Below are 20871 nucleotides of genomic sequence, written 5' to 3' on the forward strand. Positions count from 1 at the left end.
TTTTTTTCACAACACTTACGTTTGTTTATTTTTTCCACAATACTTACGTTTGTTTATTTTTTCCACAATACTTACGTTTGTTTATTTTTTCCACAATACTTACGTTTTTTTATTTTTTTCCCACAAAACCTACGTTTCTTTATTTTTTCCTCAATACTTACGTTTGTTTATTTTTTCACAATACTTACGTCTGTTTATTTTTTCCACAATACTTACGTTTGTTTATTTTTTCACAATACTTACGTCTGTTTATTTTTTCACAATACTTACGTCTGTTTATTTTTTCCACAATACTTACGTCTGTTTATTTTTTCCACAACACTTACGTTTGTTTATTTTTTCCACAACACTTACGTCTATTTTTTCCACAACACTTACGTTTGTTTATTTTTCCACAACACTTACGTCTCTTTATTTTTTTCCAAAACACTTACGTGTTTATTTTTCCACAATACTTACGTCTGTTTATTTTTTCCTACAAAACCTACGTTAATTTATTTTTCCACAACACTTACGTTTGTTTATTTTTCCACAACACTTACGTCTCTTTATTTTTTCCAAAACACTTATGTCTGTTTATTTTTTTCCAAAACACTTACGTGTTTATTTTTCCACAATACTTACGTTTGTTTATTTTTTCCACAATACTTATGTCTGTTTATTTTTTCCACAACACTTATGTCTGTTTATTTTTTCCACAATACTTACGTTTGTTTATTTTTTCCACAATACTTACGTTTGTTTATTTTTTCCACAATACTTACGTTTGTTTATTTTTTCCACAATACTTACGTCTGTTTATTTTTGCACAATACTTACGTCTGTTTATTCTTTTCACAATACTTACGTCTGTTTATTTTTTCCACAATACTTACGTTTGTTTATTTTTTCCACAATACTTACGTTTGTTTATTTTTTCCACAATACTTACGTCTGTTTATTTTTTCCACAATACTTACGTCTGTTTATTTTTTCCACAACACTTACGCCTGTTTATTTTTTCCACAATACTTACGTCTGTTTATTTTTTCCACAATACTTACGTTTGTTTATTTTTCCACAATACTTACGTTTGTTTATTTTTCCACAATACTTACGTTTGTTTATTTTTCCACAATACTTACGTTTGTTTAATTTTTTTCCACAATACTTACGATCTGTTTATTTTTTCCACAACACTTACGCCTGTTTATTTTTTCCACAATACTTACGTCTGTTTATTTTTCCACAATACTTACGTCTGTTTATTTTTTCCACAATACTTACGTTTATTTTTCCACAATACTTACGTTTGTTTATTTTTTCCACAATACTTACGTTTGTTTATTTTTTCCACAATACTTACGTTTGTTTATTTTTTCCACAATACTTACGTTTGTTTAATTTTTCCACAACACTTACGTCTGTTTATTTTTTCCACAACACTTACGTCTGTTTATTTTTTCCACAACACTTACGCCTGTTTAATTTTTCCACAATACTTACGTCTGTTTATTTTTTCCACAACACTTACGTCTCTTTATTTTTTCCAAAACACTTATGTCTGTTTATTTTTTTCCAAAACACTTACGTGTTTATTTTTCCACAATACTTACGTTTGTTTATTTTTTCCACAATACTTATGTCTGTTTATTTTTTCCACAACACTTATGTCTGTTTATTTTTTCCACAATACTTACGTTTGTTTATTTTTTCCACAATACTTACGTTTGTTTAATTTTTCCACAATACTTACGTTTGTTTATTTTTTCCACAATACTTACGTCTGTTTATTTTTGCACAATACTTACGTCTGTTTATTCTTTTCACAATACTTACGTCTGTTTATTTTTTCCACAATACTTACGTTTGTTTATTTTTTCCACAATACTTACGTTTGTTTATTTTTTCCACAATACTTACGTCTGTTTATTTTTTCCACAATACTTACGTCTGTTTATTTTTTTCCACAACACTTACGCCTGTTTATTTTTTCCACAATACTTACGTCTGTTTGTTTTTTTTTCCACAATACTTACGTTTGTTTATTTTTCCACAATACTTACGTTTGTTTATTTTTTTCCACAATACTTACGTTTGTTTATTTTTTCCACAATACTTACGTCTGTTTATTTTTCCACAACACTTACGCCTGTTTATTTTTCCCACAATACTTATTGTCTGTTTATTTTTTTCCACAATACTTACGTCTGTTTATTTTTTCCACAATACTTACGTTTATTTTTCCACAATACTTACGTTTGTTTATTTTTTCCACAATACTTACGTTTGTTTATTTTTTCCACAATACTTACGTTTGTTTATTTTTTCCACAATACTTACGTTTGTTTATTTTTTCCACAATACTTACGTTTGTTTAATTTTTCCACAATACTTACGTCTGTTTATTTTTTCCACAACACTTACGTCTGTTTATTTTTTCCACAACACTTACGCCTGTTTAATTTTTCCACAATACTTACGTCTGTTTATTTTTCCACAATACTTACGTTTATTTTTCCAATAATACTTACGTTTGTTTATTTTTTTCCACAATACTTACGTTTGTTTATTTTTTCCTGAATACTTACGATCTGTTTATTTTTTCCACAATACTTACGTTTGTTTATTTTTTCCACAATACTTACGTTTGTTTATTTTTTCCACAATACTTACGTTTGTTTATTTTTTCCACAATACTTACGTCTGTTTATTTTTTCCACAACACTTACGCCTGTTTATTTTTTCCACAATACTTACGTCTGTTTATTTTTTCCACAATACTTACGTTTGTTTATTTTTTCCACAATACTTACGTTTGTTTATTTTTTCCACAATACTTACGTTTGTTTATTTTTTCCACAATACTTACGTCTGTTTAATTTTTCCACAATACTTACGTCTGTTTATTTTTTCCACAACACTTACGCCTGTTTATTTTTTCCACAATACTTACGTCTGTTTATTTTTTCCACAATACTTACGTCTGTTTATTTTTTCCACAATACTTACGTTTATTTTTCCACAATACTTACGTTTGTTTATTTTTTCCACAATACTTACGTTTGTTTATTTTTCCACAATACTTACGGTTTGTTTATTTTTTCCACAATACTTACGTTTGTTTATTTTTCCACAATACTTACGTTTGTTTATTTTTTTCCACAATACTTACGATCTGTTTATTTTTTTCCACAACACTTACGTCTGTTTATTTTTTCCACAACACTTACGCCTGTTTATTTTTTCCACAACACTTACGCCTGTTTAATTTTTCCACAACACTTACGTCTGTTTATTTTTTCCACAACACTTACGTCTGTTTATTTTTTCCACAATACTTACGTTTGTTTATTTTTTCCACAATACTTACGTTTGTTTATTTTTTCCACAATACTTACGTTTGTTTATTTTTTCCACAATACTTACGTTTGTTTATTTTTTCCACAATACTTACGTTTGTTTATTTTTTCCACAATACTTACGTCTGTTTATTTTTCCACAACACTTACGTCTGTTTATTTTTTCCACAACACTTACGCCTGTTTAATTTTTCCACAATACTTACGTCTGTTTATTTTTTCCACAATACTTACGTTTGTTTATTTTTTCCACAATACTTACGTTTGTTTATTTTTTCCACAATACTTACGTTTGTTTAATTTTTCCACAATACTTACGTCTGTTTATTTTTCCACAACACTTACGTCTGTTTATTTTTTCCACAACACTTACGCCTGTTTAATTTTTCCACAATACTTACGTCTGTTTATTTTTTCCACAATACTTACGTTTATTTTTCCACAATACTTACGTTTGTTTATTTTTTCCACAATACTTACGTTTGTTTATTTTTTCCACAATACTTACGTCTGTTTATTTTTTCCACAATACTTACGTTTGTTTATTTTTTCCACAATACTTACGTTTGTTTATTTTTTCCACAATACTTACGTTTGTTTATTTTTTCCACAATACTTACGTCTGTTTATTTTTTTTCCACAATACTTACGTCTGTTTATTTTTTCCACAACACTTACGCCTGTTTATTTTTTCCACAATACTTACGTCTGTTTATTTTTTCCACAATACTTACGTTTGTTTATTTTTTCCACAATACTTACGTTTGTTTATTTTTTCCACAATACTTACGTTTGTTTATTTTTTCCACAATACTTACGTTTGTTTATTTTTCCACAATACTTACGTCTGTTTATTTTTCCACAACACTTACGCCTGTTTATTTTTTCCCACAATACTTACGTCTGTTTATTTTTCCACAATACTTACGTCTGTTTATTTTTCCACAATACTTACGTTTATTTTTTTCCACAATACTTACGTTTGTTTATTTTTTTTCCACAATACTTACGTTTGTTTATTTTTTCCACAATACTTACGTCTGTTTATTTTTTCCACAATACTTACGTTTGTTTATTTTTTCCACAATACTTACGTTTGTTTATTTTTTCCACAATACTTACGTCTGTTTATTTTTTCCACAACACTTACGTCTGTTTATTTTTTCCACAACACTTACGCCTGTTTATTTTTTCCACAACACTTACGCCTGTTTAATTTTTCCACAACACTTACGTCTGTTTATTTTTTCCACAACACTTACGTCTGTTTATTTTTTCCACAATACTTACGTCTGTTTATTTTTTCCACAACACTTACGTCTGTTTATTTTTTCCACAACACTTACGTCTGTTTATTTTTTCCACAACACTTACGTCTGTTTATTTTTTCCACAACACTTACGTCTGTTTATTTTTTCCACAACACTTACTCGCATTCCGACCTCGTGAGTTTTGATTCGTCGTTGCAGAAGAAAAACCTTCCGTTGAAGAGTTGCACAGCTATCACAGCGAAGATGAACTGGAAGAGGATGTATACAATGAGGATGTTGAAGACGTTTTTCAGTGACGTCACCACACAGTCAAACACCGCCTACAACCGTAGGAACCAATTGGAAATTAAAAACACAGAAATGGGAATTATGACATTTATATATTAAATCATTGTTAATATGGGCTAGAGTGAACAGTTTAATACAGGGAAGGAAATTTGTGGAATGTCTACAAGAGACAAATTACGGAGGACTGCGATGGTTTTATTGTCTGGATATATGTACATGTTCCACAGTAAATCCTGTACGCTGATTCTAAAACAAATGATATCATGTTTTCTTTATCACGTACAGATTTTACACAAAATGTCATATGTACTTCTGCATAAATGAATCATTTTAATTTAAAACGGCCAGCATTTTGTTATACTTAAAATGTTGACAACCACTGGATATAGATTTCTCTAGACCAATCGCGACGTGAATCTTAACACACCAATAGTACATAAATTATTAACAGGCCACGTGACGTGTTATTTCTTAACAGTGTTTGTTTGTTCGTGAATTTTGATGTTTTCTTCTTTCAAGTGTTATTTCTTTGTCGCTATGGCAACAAGGAATTGGGTAAATGACCCAAACACGTTGTGTTATAGTTGTGATAAATCTGATCTACGTAACAGCGTTTTTTACTCAGTTCTCGTTTCGTAAACAAATCTTCACGTGATAGAAAAAAATGAATATTTTCAAAATATCCAATTTAAGAAAAGTGTGTTAATAAACCAAAACAACTTTTATGAAGTTTAATTCGCACGTGTGTGTTATTATTTCAAACCACAACTCTGTGTGTGGAACAATAAACCGTTGATAAGTTTGAAAACACACTTTATGTTTCGAGACAAACCTACGTAATTTAATATTTAAAATGTTTCTAGTAAGAATATTCCACTAAAATGGACAAAAACCTGTTTTTGATAAGAAATAGAAGTGATGCTACACAGATGTATGACAAAACAAAATGGATACATTGTTTAGTAGAGGTTATGACTGTGATATATTAAAAAGTATTTTAAATAACACAACAGTTAATACCTTTAACTTCGGTACACGTTTAATGGTCTTTAGCGGTCTCAGAACTCGAAGAACCCTCATGGATTTGATGGTGCTTAGATTTTGTCCTGTGCTACTCCCTCTAGTGGTGAAAATTAACAAAGTGAAAATCGGTAATACGCCAGTTTAAGGTTTAATAAACTATTTATTGGAAGACAAAAACCATTCACGATAACAGTCTTAGAATTTTCAACAAAAATTTTAAAAACGTGTAAAATGTAAATATGGGCGTTAGGAATTTCATTTGATAAAAAAAATTATATTTTCAGAGAGAGAAAGAATAAAACAGTGAAGTATTGGTTGTTTATAATAAAAACGTTGTGTTTGTTTACACAAAATACATACGCATAGGCAAAGGCGACAAGAGCACACACTACAACAATGGCGTCCAGAATGTTCCATGGATCTCGGCAGTAAGAACCCGGATGAAAAACTACCCCTTGATCTATTACCTGTGAAGGAAAACAAATGAAACTATATTAAATTCCGATCACAGCAAGCTACCTACCCAATAGTGTGTTCTCACGTTTCTACTTCTAAAAATTAGAATGCTTCGTTTATCAGCTGGGTATCCTCTCTGTTAACGTACATTTCTCATTTACGGAACATGTAAGTTCTATACAATAGCTTCATTCTTATACTACTGACCCTCAAAAACACTCGAATATTACAGCATTTTACTGGAAGCTGTTACTGCACTGATTGTCTGGTTACATTTGTAATCCATCCATTCTTGAAGGATGGTACTTTGGAGATGCCTTAACTGAGATATTGTTTTTAACTTGTTTAAAAACAATATGGTTTACTATACTGACTACATGCAACTCCTGAATACTGTCCATACTCTATTACAATACAGAGTCAACTCTGATTCCTTATCATCCTTTAACTTGGTGTTAAGATAACTACCTATTGGTTCTGCCTTCTAGAGGTTATAAACACACCTAGCGGCACGTTTTTAAATCTGGTAAGAATATACTAGATGGTACAACCTTCAAGCTGATGTAAAGACACCTAGTTGGTCCATAAGCCAAACTGATATAAAGACACCTCATGGTTTATACGTCAAGCTGATATGAGAAAAAACACTCATGGTCCATACGTCAAGCTGATGTAAGGACACTTAACTGGTTCATACGTCAAGCTGATGTAAAGACACTTAACTGGTTCATACGTCAAGTTGATGTAAGGACACTTAACTGTTTCATACGTCAAGCTGATGTAAAGACACTAACTGGTTCATACGTCAAGCTGATATAAAGACACTTAACTGGTTCATACGTCAAGCTGATATAAAGACACTTAACTGGTTCATACGTGAAACTGATATAAAAAAAAATACTCATGGTCAATACGTCAAGCTGATGTAAAGACAAATGGTCCATACGTCAAGCTGATATAAAGACACTTTACTGGTTCATACGTCAAGCTGATGTAAAGACACTTAACTGGTTCATACGTCAAGCTGATGTAGAGACACTTATCTGGTTCATACGTCAAGTTGATGTAAAGACACTTAACTGGTTCATACGTCCAACTGATATGAAAAAAAACCCTCATGGTCCATACGTCAAGCTGATGTAAAGACACTTAACAGGTTCATACGTCAAGCTGATATAAAGACACTTAACTGGTTCATACGTCAAACTGATATGAAAAAAACCCTCATGGTCCATACGTCAAGCTGATATAAAGACACTTATCTGGTTCATACGTCAAGTTGATGTAAGGACACTTTAACTGTTTCATACGTCAAGCTGATGTAAAGACACTTAACTGGTTCATACGTCAAGCTGATATAAAGACACTTAACTGGTTCATACGTGAAACTGATATAAAAAAAAAAACTCATGGTCCATACGTCAAGCTGATATAAAGACACTTAACTGGTTCATACGTCAAGCTGATGTAAAGACACTTAACTGGTTCATACGTCAAGCTGATGTAAGGACACTTAACTGGTTCATACGTCCAACGGATATGAAAAAAACCCTCATGGTCCATACGTCAAGCTGATGTAAAGACACTTAACTGGTTCATACGTCAAGCTGATATAAAGACACTTAACTGGTTCATACGTGAAGCTGATATAAAAAAAAACACTCATGACCCATACGTCAAGATGATATAAAGACACTTAACTGGTTCATACGTCAAGTTGATGTAAGGACACTTAACTGGTTCATACGTCAAGTTGATGTAAGGACACTTAACTGGTTCATACGTGAAACTGATATAAAAAATACTCATGGTCCATACGTCAAGCTGATATAAAGACACTTAACTGGTTCGTACGTCAAGGTGATGTAAAGACACTTAACTGGTTCATACGTCAAGCTGATGTAAGGACACTTAACTGGTTCATACGTCCAACTGATATGAAAAAAACCCTCGTGGTCCATACGTCAAGGTGATGTAAAGACACTTAACTGGTTCATACGTCAAGTTGATGTAAAGACACTTAACTGGTTCATACGTCAAGCTGATGTAAGGACACTTAACTGGTTCATACGTCCAACTGATATGAAAAAAACCCTCGTGGTCCATACGTCAAGCTGATGTAAAGACACTTAACAGGTTCATACGTCAAGCTGGTATAAAGACACTTAACTGGTTCATACGTCAAACTGATATGAAAAAAACCCTCATGGTCCATACGTCAAGCTGATGTAAAGACACTTAACAGGTTCATACGTCAAGCTGATATAAAAAAAAAACACTCATGGTCCATACGTCAAGCTGATGTAAAGACACTTAACTGGTTCATACGTCAAGCTGATATAAAGACACTTAACTGGTTCATACGTGAAGCTGATATAAAAAAAAACACTCATGGTCCATACGTCAAGCTGATGTAAAGACACTTAACTGGTTCATACGTGAAGCTGATATAAAAAAAACACTCATGGTCCATACGTCAAGCTGATATAAAGACACTTAACTGGTTCATACGTGAAGCTGATATAAAAAAAAACACTCATGGTCCATACGTCAAGCTGATGTAAAGACAAATGGTCCATACGTCAAGCTGATATAAAGACACTTAACTGGTTCATACGTCAAGCTGATGTAAGGACACTTAACTGGTTCATACGTCCAACTGATATGAAAAAAACCCTCGTGGTCCATACGTCAAGCTGATGTAAAGACACTTAACAGGTTCATACGTCAAGCTGATATAAAGACACTTAACTGGTTCATACGTCAAGCTGATGTAAGGACACTTAACTGGTTCATACGTCAAACTGATATGAAAAAAACCCTCATGGTCCATACGTCAAGCTGATATAAAGACACTTATCTGGTTCATACGTCAAGTTGATGTAAGGACACTTTAACTGTTTCATACGTCAAGCTGATGTAAAGACACTTAACTGGTTCATACGTCAAGCTGATATAAAGACACTTAACTGGTTCATACGTCCAACGGATATGAAAAAAACCCTCATGGTCCATACGTCAAGCTGATGTAAAGACACTTAACTGGTTCATACGTCAAGCTGATATAAAGACACTTAACTGGTTCATACGTGAAGCTGATATAAAAAAAAACACTCATGACCCATACGTCAAGATGATATAAAGACACTTAACTGGTTCATACGTCAAGTTGATGTAAGGACACTTAACTGGTTCATACGTCAAGTTGATGTAAGGACACTTAACTGGTTCATACGTGAAACTGATATAAAAAATACTCATGGTCCATACGTCAAGCTGATATAAAGACACTTAACTGGTTCGTACGTCAAGGTGATGTAAAGACACTTAACTGGTTCATACGTCAAGCTGATGTAAGGACACTTAACTGGTTCATACGTCCAACTGATATGAAAAAAACCCTCGTGGTCCATACGTCAAGGTGATGTAAAGACACTTAACTGGTTCATACGTCAAGTTGATGTAAAGACACTTAACTGGTTCATACGTCAAGCTGATGTAAGGACACTTAACTGGTTCATACGTCCAACTGATATGAAAAAACCCTCGTGGTCCATACGTCAAGCTGATGTAAAGACACTTAACAGGTTCATACGTCAAGCTGGTATAAAGACACTTAACTGGTTCATACGTCAAACTGATATGAAAAAAACCCTCATGGTCCATACGTCAAGCTGATGTAAAGACACTTAACAGGTTCATACGTCAAGCTGATATAAAAAAAAAACACTCATGGTCCATACGTCAAGCTGATGTAAAGACACTTAACTGGTTCATACGTCAAGCTGATATAAAGACACTTAACTGGTTCATACGTGAAGCTGATATAAAAAAAAACACTCATGGTCCATACGTCAAGCTGATGTAAAGACACTTAACTGGTTCATACGTGAAGCTGATATAAAAAAAACACTCATGGTCCATACGTCAAGCTGATATAAAGACACTTAACTGGTTCATACGTGAAGCTGATATAAAAAAAAACACTCATGGTCCATACGTCAAGCTGATGTAAAGACAAATGGTTCATACGTCAAGCTGATATAAAGACACTTAACTGGTTCATACGTGAAACTGATATAAAAAAATACTCATGGTCCATACGTCAAGCTGATGTAAAGACAAATGGTCCATACGTCAAGCTGATATAAAGACACTTAACTGGTTCATACGTCAAGCTGATGTAAGGACACTTAACTGGTTCATACGTCCAACTGATATGAAAAAAACCCTCGTGGTCCATACGTCAAGCTGATGTAAAGACACTTAACAGGTTCATACGTCAAGCTGGTATAAAGACACTTAACTGGTTCATACGTCAAACTGATATAAAAAAATACTCATGGTCCATACGTCAAGCTGATGTAAAGACAAATGGTCCATACGTCAAGCTGATATAAAAAAAAAACACTCATGGTCCATACGTCAAGATGATATAAAGACACTTAACTGGTTCATACGTCAAGCTGATATGAAAAAAACGCCATGGTCCATACGTCAAGCTGATGTAAAAACACTTAACTGGTTCATACGTCAAGCTGATATAAAGACACTTAACTGGTTCATACGTGAAGCTGATATAAAAAAAAACACTCATGGTCCATACGTCAAACTGATATAAAGACACTTAACTGGTTCATACGTGAAGCTGATATAAAAAAAACACTCATGGTCCATACGTCAAATTGATGTAAAGACAAATGGTTCATACGTCAAGCTGATATAAAGACACTTAACTGGTTCATACGTGAAGCTGATATAAAAAAAACACTCATGGTCCATACGTCAAGCTGATATAAAGACACTTAACTGGTTCATACGTGAAGCTGATATAAAAAAAACACTCATGGTCCATACGTCAAACTGATGTAAAGACAAATGGTTCATACGTCAAGCTGATATAAAGACACTTAACTGGTTCATACGTGAAGCTGATATAAAAAAAAACACTCATGGTTCATACGTCAAACTGATGTAAAGACAAATGGTTCATACGTCAAGCTGATATAAAGACACTTAACTGGTTCATACGTGAAGCTGATATAAAAAAAACACTCATGGTTCATATGTCAAGCTGATGTAAAGACACTTAACTGGTTCATACGTGAAGCTGATATAAAGACACTTAACTGGTTCATACGTGAAGCTGATATAAAAAAAACTAACTGGTTTATACTTCAAACTAATATATAGACATCTGGTGATATGTCACTGAAACCAATACATATATAAACAACTCGTTTTGAATTCTTTAAGTTGATGAAAATACATTTGGTGCTCTGATATCATATCTTTCCTGCCAACCACTTGATGAGAGTGCCTATTTAAAAAGCAAACCTTTCTATAACAGGTTAATGTTATTTTCCCCTTCTTTTAGTCATTAGATCCATTATGACGTCATTGGATGTTGGTTACACATGAAGGTAACAACTTACTTATTTAATTAATCAAACATTTGTGTCTGTAAACTCAAAACCAAAACCTACAGCATACAAATGTTCTATTTCAGTGTTTTTTAATCTTCCCACTAGGTGAAAATCCTGAAACATTGTGTTTAAATCGTTGGAAACTTCCCAGTTATCACATAAAATGTCATGATAACTGAGGTAGCCAAACATATTAACTGTTCCCATAAGTATGGTGGAAGTCCTAATTACATCAGCTGTCTACAAGTTTTAGTATCTACAAAGAAAAGTACCCGTCCCCAGTGCCTTGAAACGTTTAAGTTAATCTATGAATTTCAATTATTTCATGAACTTTAACTGTGTTACACTCTTGGTTTTATTCGGAACCAAAGTTCTGAGGTACTACACACTACAGAAAAGAAATGTTGACCATTCCAGTCATGGTAAGAGGTACATACAGTAAATCTACATTTTTATTACTTAAGTTGCGTCACATTTTGAAATACGAATGGTTCATTCCTAACAGTGTAGGGTACAATATCCTACTTATGAAACATAATTTGGTATCAACATTCTTCATGTCTGTTCCATCGTAACTTCAATTGTGAATGTCGAAGTTTGTCTGCGTGCACAGCTTTCCAACAGTGGTTCCAAGTGTATACGTTTTCACCAAGTAGACTTTCCAACCATTACAGAAATGACACGAGCTTTGTCACATCACAGTTTTTATGTCAGGTGTGGCACGAGCTTTGTCACACCACAGTTTTATGTCAGGTGTGGCAGGAGCTTCGTCACACCACAGTTGTTATGTCAGGTGTGGCACGAGCTTTGTCACACCACAGTTGTTATGTCAAATGTGGCACGAGCTTTGTCACACCACAGTTGTTATGTCAGGTGTGACACGAGCTTTGTCACACCACAGTTGTTATGTCAGGTGTGGCACGAGCTTTGTCACACCACAGTTGTTATGTCAGGTGTGACACGAGCTTTGTCACACCACAGTTTTTATGTCAGGTGTGGCATGAGCTTTGTCACACCACAGTTGTTATGTCAGGTGTGGCACGAGCTTTGTCACACCACAGTTGTTATGTCAGGTGTGGCACGAGCTTCGTCACACCACAGTTGTTATGTCAGGTGTGACACGAGCTTGGTCCCACCACAGTTGTTATGTCAGGTGTGGCACGAGCTTCGTCACACCACAGTTGTTATGTCAGGTGTGGCACGAGCTTCGTCACACCACAGTTGTTATGTCAGGTGTGACACGAGCTTGGTCCCACCACAGTTGTTATGTCAGGTGTGGCACGAGCTTCGTCACACCACAGTTGTTATGTCAGGTGTGGCACGAGCTTTGTCACACCACAGTTGTTATGTCAGGTGTGGCACGAGCTTCGTCACACCACAGTTGTTATGTCAGGTGTGGCACGAGCTTTGTCACACCACAGTTGTTATGTCAAATGTGGCACGAGCTTTGTCACACCACAGTTGTTATGTCAGGTGTGACACGAGCTTTGTCACACCACAGTTGTTATGTCAGGTGTGACACGAGCTTTGTCACACCACAGTTGTTATGTCAGGTGTGGCACGAGCTTTGTCACACCACAGTTGTTATGTCAGGTGTGACACGAGCTTTGTCACACCACAGTTGTTATGTCAGGTGTGACACGAGCTTTGTCACACCACAGTTGTTATGTCAGGTGTGGCACAAGCTTTGTCACACCACAGTTTTTATGTCAGGTGTTACCTTCAACATCATTTCCATGGTGAAAACTCCAGTGAAGGCGTAGTCGAAGTAGTTGAGAATACGGTTCTTTTCCGAGTCTTCCATCACCGGATCTTCCGCCGCAAGCGCGATGCTGCTGAGCGAGATGACTATCATGATGAAGAGATCAAAGTATCGAAGGTTGACGATGTAGTGGGCAGCGCGTCGGACACTAGAAATACACTTCATACATTAGTCATGTAATGAGAGATAAGTGTCGGGACAATGAAAACAAACCTTTATAGGGTAGCAAGTCGGACACCAGAAATACAGTTCATACATTAGTCATGTAATGAGAGATAAGTGTTGGGACAATGAAAACAAACCTTTAAAGGGAAGCGAGTCGGACACTAGAAATACACTTTATACATCAGTCATGTAATTAGAGATAAGTGTTGGGACAATGAAAACAAACCTTTAAAGGGAAGCAAGTCGGACACTAGAAATACACTTTATACATTAGTCATGTAATGAGAGATAAGTGTTGGGACAATGAAAACAAACCTTTAAAGGGAAGCGAGTCGGACACTAGAAATACACTTCATACATTAGTCATGTAATGAGAGATAAGTGTTGGGACAATGAAAACAAACCTTTAAAGGGAAGCAGAGTCGGACACTAGAAATACACTTCATACATTAGTCATGTAATGAGAGATAAGTGTTGGGACAATGAAAACAAACCTTTAAAGGGAAGCGAGTCGGACACTAGAAATACACTTCATACATTAGTCATGTAATGAGAGATAAGTGTTGGGACAATGAAAACAAACCTTTAAAGGGAAGCGAGTCGGACACTAGAAATACACTTTATACATTAGTCATGTAATGAGAGATAAGTGTTGGGACAATAAAAACAAACCTTTATAGGGCAGCGAGTCGGACACTAGAAATACACTTTATACATTAGTCATGTAATGAGAGATAAGTGTTGGGACAATAAAAACAAACCTTTATAGGGCAGCAAGTCGGACACTAGAAATACACTTCATACATTAGTCATGTAATGAGAGATAAGTGTTGGGACAATGAAAACAAACCTTTATAGAACAGCAAGTCGGACACTAGAAATACACTTCATACATTAGTCATGTAATGAGAGATAAGTGTTGGGACAATAAAAACAAACCTTTATAGGGCAGCAAGTCGGACACTAGAAATACACTTCATACATTAGTCATGTAATGAGAGATAAGTGTTGGGACAATAAAAACAAACCTTTATAGGGCAGCAAGTCGGACACTAGAAATACACTTCATACATTAGTCATGTAATGAGAGATAAGTGTTGGGAGAAAGAAAACAAACCTTTATAGGACAGCACTCCAGGACAATAAACTGTTTATCATGTAAAACACAACAATTAAAGTGTTAGTACACCAGGACATTAAACTGTTTATCATGTAAAACACAACAATTAAAGTGTTAGTACACCAGGACAATAAACTGTTTATCATGTAAAACATGACAATTAAAGTGTTAGTACACCAGGACATTAAACTGTTTATCATGTAAAACACAACAAATAAAGTGTTAGTACACCAGGACATTAAACTGTTTATCATGTAAAACACAACAATTAAAGTGTTAGTATACCAGGACATTAAACTGTTTATCATGTATAACACAACAATTAAAGTGTTAGTACACCAGGATATTAAACTGTTTATCATGTAAAACACAACAATTAAACTGTTAGTATACCAGGACATTAAACTGTTTATCGTGTAAAACACAACAATTAAAGTGTTAGTACACCAGGACATTAAACTGTTTATCATGTAAATCACAACAATTAAAGTGTTAGTACACCAGGACATTAAACTGTTTATCAGGTAAAACACAACAAATAAAGTGTTAGTACACCAGGACATTAAACTGTTTATCATGTATAACACAACAATTAAAGTGTTAGTACACCAGGACATTAAACTGTTTATCATGTAAAACACAACAAATAAAGTGTTAGTACACCAGGACATTAAACTGTTTATCATGTATAACACAACAATTAAAGTGTTAGTACACCAGGACATTAAACTGTTTATCATGTAAAACACAACAATTAAAGTGTTAGTACACCAGGACATTAAACTGTTTATCATGTAAAACAAGACAATTAAAGTGTTAGTACACCAGGACATTAAACTGTTTATCATGTAAAACAAGACAATTAAAGTGTTAGTACACCAGGACATTAAATTGTTTATCATGTAAAACAAGACAATTAAAGTGTTAGTACACCAGGACATTAAATTGTTTATCATGTAAAACAAGACAATTAAAGTGTTAGTACACCAGGACATTAAACTGTTTATCATGTAAAACAAGACAATTAAAGTGTTAGTACACCAGGACATTAAATTGTTTATCGTGTAAAACAAGACAATTAAAGTGTTAGTACACCAGGACATTAAATTGTTTATCATGTAAAACACAACAATTAAAGTGTTAGTACACCAGGACATTAAATTGTTTATCATGTAAAACAAGACAATTAAAGTGTTAGTACACCAGGACATTAAACTGTTTATCATGTAAAACAAGACAATTAAAGTGTTAGTACACCAGGACATTAAACTGTTTATCATGTAAAACACAACAATTAAAGTGTTAGTACACCAGAACATTAAACTGTTTATCATGTAAAACAAGACAATTAAAGTGTTAGTTCACCAGGACATTAAATTGTTTATCATGTAAAACACAACAATTAAAGTGTTAGTACACCAGGACATTAAACTGTTTATCATGTAAAACACAACAATTAAAGTGTTAGTACACCAGGACATTAAACTGTTTATCATGTAAAACACAACAATTAAAGTGTTAGTACACCAGGACATTAAACTGTTTATCATGTAAATCACAACAATTAAAGTGTTAGTACACCAGGACATTAAACTGTTTATCATGTAAAACACAACAAATAAGTTGTGTTAGTACACCAGGACATTAAACTGTTTATCATGTATAACACAACAATTAAAGTGTTAGTACACCAGGACATTAAACTGTTTATCATGTAAAACACAACAAATAAAGTGTTAGTACACCAGGACATTAAACTGTTTATCATGTATAACACAACAATTAAAGTGTTAGTACACCAGGACATTAAACTGTTTATCATGTAAAACACAACAATTAAAGTGTTAGTACACCAGGACATTAAACTGTTTATCATGTAAAACACAACAATTAAAGTGTTAGTACACCAGGACATTAAACTGTTTATCATGTAAAACAAGACAATTAAAGTGTTAGTACACCAGGACATTAAACTGTTTATCATGTAAAACAAGACAATTAAAGTGTTAGTACACCAGGACATTAAATTGTTTATCATGTAAAACAAGACAATTAAAGTGTTAGTACACCAGGACATTAAATTGTTTATCATGTAAAACACAACAATTAAAGTGTTAGTACACCAGGACATTAAATTGTTTATCATGTAAAACAAGACAATTAAAGTGTTAGTACACCAGGACATTAAACTGTTTATCATGTAAAACAAGACAATTAAAGTGTTAGTACACCAGGACATTAAACTGTTTATCATGTAAAACACAACAATTAAAGTGTTAGTACACCAGAACATTAAACTGTTTATCATGTAAAACAAGACAATTAAAGTGTTAGTACACCAGGACATTAAATTGTTTATCATGTAAAACACAACAATTAAAGTGTTAGTACACCAGGACATTAAACTGTTTATCATGTAAAACACAACAATTAAAGTGTTAGTACACCAGGACATTAAACTGTTTATCATGTAAAACACAACAATTAAAGTGTTAGTACACCAGGACATTAAACTGTTTATCATGTAAAACAAGACAATTAAAGTGTTAGTACACCAGGACATTAAACTGTTTATCATGTAAAACAAGACAATTAAAGTGTTAGTACACCAGGACATTAAATTGTTTATCATGTAAAACAAGACAATTAAAGTGTTAGTACACCAGGACATTAAATTGTTTATCATGTAAAACACAACAATTAAAGTGTTAGTACACCAGGACATTAAATTGTTTATCATGTAAAACAAGACAATTAAAGTGTTAGTACACCAGGACATTAAACTGTTTATCATGTAAAACAAGACAATTAAAGTGTTAGTACACCAGGACATTAAATTGTTTATCATGTAAAACACAACAATTAAAGTGTTAGTACACCAGGACATTAAACTGTTTATCATGTAAAACACAACAATTAAAGTGTTAGTACACCAGGACATTAAACTGTTTATCATGTAAAACACAACAATTAAAGTGTTAGTACACCAGGACATTAAACTGTTTATCATGTAAATCACAACAATTAAAGTGTTAGTACACCAGGACATTAAACTGTTTATCATGTAAAACACAACAAATAAAGTGTTAGTACACCAGGACATTAAACTGTTTATCATGTAAAACACAACAAATAAAGTGTTAGTACACCAGGACATTAAACTGTTTATCATGTAAAACACAACAATTAAAGTGTTAGTACACCAGGACATTAAACTGTTTATCATGTAAAACAAGACAATTAAAGTGTTAGTACACCAGGACATTAAACTGTTTATCATGTAAAACAAGACAATTAAAGTGTTAGTACACCAGGACATTAAATTGTTTATCATGTAAAACAAGACAATTAAAGTGTTAGTACACCAGGACATTAAATTGTTTATCATGTAAAACACAACAATTAAAGTGTTAGTACACCAGGACATTAAATTGTTTATCATGTAAAACAAGACAATTAAAGTGTTAGTACACCAGGACATTAAACTGTTTATCATGTAAAACAAGACAATTAAAGTGTTAGTACACCAGGACATTAAACTGTTTATCATGTAAAACACAACAATTAAAGTGTTAGTACACCAGAACATTAAACTGTTTATCATGTAAAACAAGACAATTAAAGTGTTAGTACACCAGGACATTAAATTGTTTATCATGTAAAACACAACAATTAAAGTGTTAGTACACCAGGACATTAAACTGTTTATCATGTAAAACACAACAATTAAAGTGTTAGTACACCAGGACATTAAACTGTTTATCATGTAAAACACAACAATTAAAGTGTTAGTACACCAGGACATTAAACTGTTTATCATGTAAAACAAGACAATTAAAGTGTTAGTACACCAGGACATTAAACTGTTTATCATGTAAAACAAGACAATTAAAGTGTTAGTACACCAGGACATTAAATTGTTTATCATGTAAAACAAGACAATTAAAGTGTTAGTACACCAGGACATTAAATTGTTTATCATGTAAAACACAACAATTAAAGTGTTAGTACACCAGGACATTAAATTGTTTATCATGTAAAACAAGACAATTAAAGTGTTAGTACACCAGGACATTAAACTGTTTATCATGTAAAACAAGACAATTAAAGTGTTAGTACACCAGGACATTAAATTGTTTATCATGTAAAACACAACAATTAAAGTGTTAGTACACCAGGACATTAAACTGTTTATCATGTAAAACACAACAATTAAAGTGTTAGTACACCAGGATATTAAACTGTTTATCATGTATAACACAACAATTAAAGTGTTAGTACACCAGGACATTAAACTGTTTATCATGTATAACACAACAATTAAAGTGTTAGTACACCAGGACATTAAACTGTTTATCATGTAAAACACAACAAATAAAGTGTTAGTACACCAGGACATTAAACTGTTTATCATGTATAACACAACAATTAAAGTGTTAGTACACCAGGACATTAAACTGTTTATCATGTATAACACAACAATTAAAGTGTTAGTACACCAGGATATTAAAAACTGTTTATCATGTAAGACATGACAATTAAAGTGTTAGTACTCCAGGATATTAAAAACTGTTTATCATGTAAAACCTAGTTTCATTTCTTCCACTTACGGATTTGTGGGTGACAGAAAGAACATTGAGGAGTATGGTAACATGGGTTTGGGTCCTGTGATGTCGTCAGGTTTTATTTCTTCCCCTTGAACAGGGTCATTATCTTCCTCTCCTGAAACATATTATTTATTAACAACATAAAGTACAGGTAACATATATGACTATGATATGTACATATTTACCCATAATTCATAGTGGTTAGTATAACCACAGGTTATATGGTTGTGATTCTTATTGTCTATTGACTTCATCCACAAAGATATCATTAAAATAGTGGAAGATTATCTGTAGGTTTCTTCATTACAAAAGATCCACATTGCACAATTGTTTTGTGAAATATATCTTTGTAAGTTTAAATTAAAATATGGTACCTAGAATGGTGACAGAGTCCGAATAAACGACCAAGAAATATAATTCCATGGCTTGTTGAGAATATTATATAACAGTTACAGGATTCAACTACATAACCGTAACATTGGCTTGTATATTATACAGATTTGTTAACTGTACGTTACAATGCGCAATAGATGGTTAATATATGGAGGTTATGTTGTAATGTTGAATCGAGGGTTAACAGTTGCAATTACTTTATTAACCTTTACGAACTCTTACAATTTCAACAAATCTCATTGGTCATTGGCCGAAGCCACATGTTGACGCATGTTTTATTCCACAGTCATGTGGCGATTTTTTTTCTGACCGGTGGTCCCGTCTCTCTGACATCCAAAAACTATCTCTCAAGAAGAAGTATTCCAGTTTTCTGGATACCACGCCAAAATATACGGATACCCTAACAAACTTAGGATTAAACACTGAGAAAATGTAGAAATATCTTATTTAATAAGAATCCACCACAAAGGATGTTACCATCTATGGACAGCTGCGTGTTTTCTATCCTTTGTTCGTGTTCACTCAACGACTTATTGTCCATGTCCACCTGTTTCTCTCCAGTGTCCTTCCAGTCCAAGGAGTTTCCTTGTTCACAAACACTGCAAAACACAATTAACGGATTACACCAACTATATCACAACAAACAGATTACACCAACTATATCACAACAAACGGATTGCACCAACTATATTACAACAAACGAATCACAATACTGGCCAGAGGGCCACGCAAGATGAACAGTGGCGACACACAAGACTGCAGTCGAGAAAGGAAGCTGAGCTAGTCATTAGAGGAACACACAGAAAAACAACACAAACTGTAAACAAGTAGAGACTGGAATGTTGAATTTCACTATTATTATGAACATGAAGATTATGTAATTCAGTATATAAACAAGTAGAGACTGGAATGTTGAGTTTCACTATTATTATGAACATGAAGGTTATGTAATTGAATATATAAACAAGTAGAGATTGGAATGTTGAGTTTCACTATTATTATGAACATAAAGGTAATGT

At 33.3% G+C, this 20871-nt stretch overlaps 1 protein-coding gene across 1 annotated transcript in view; it reads right to left on the reverse strand.

Moving 5' to 3' along the window:
* Window positions 1–20445, reverse strand: part of LOC143247751 (voltage-dependent calcium channel type A subunit alpha-1-like) — a 120891-nt gene extending 100446 nt beyond the window's left edge. The window contains exons 1-6 of the mRNA XM_076496182.1: window positions 20330–20445; window positions 19463–19574; window positions 13526–13715; window positions 6284–6390; window positions 5921–6020; window positions 4772–4932 (exon numbers count right to left, since the gene is read on the reverse strand). Coding sequence (XP_076352297.1) covers window positions 4772–4932; window positions 5921–6020; window positions 6284–6390; window positions 13526–13715; window positions 19463–19574; window positions 20330–20393 — 734 coding nt within the window. The 5' untranslated portion in view covers window positions 20394–20445. The remainder of the gene's footprint in view (window positions 1–4771; window positions 4933–5920; window positions 6021–6283; window positions 6391–13525; window positions 13716–19462; window positions 19575–20329) is intronic.
* Window positions 20446–20871: the final 426 nt, after the last annotated feature.

The sequence above is a fragment of the Tachypleus tridentatus genome, chromosome 3 (assembly GCF_004210375.1).
Source record: "Tachypleus tridentatus isolate NWPU-2018 chromosome 3, ASM421037v1, whole genome shotgun sequence".
In the NCBI taxonomy this organism is placed as follows: Eukaryota; Metazoa; Arthropoda; class Merostomata; order Xiphosura; family Limulidae; genus Tachypleus; species Tachypleus tridentatus.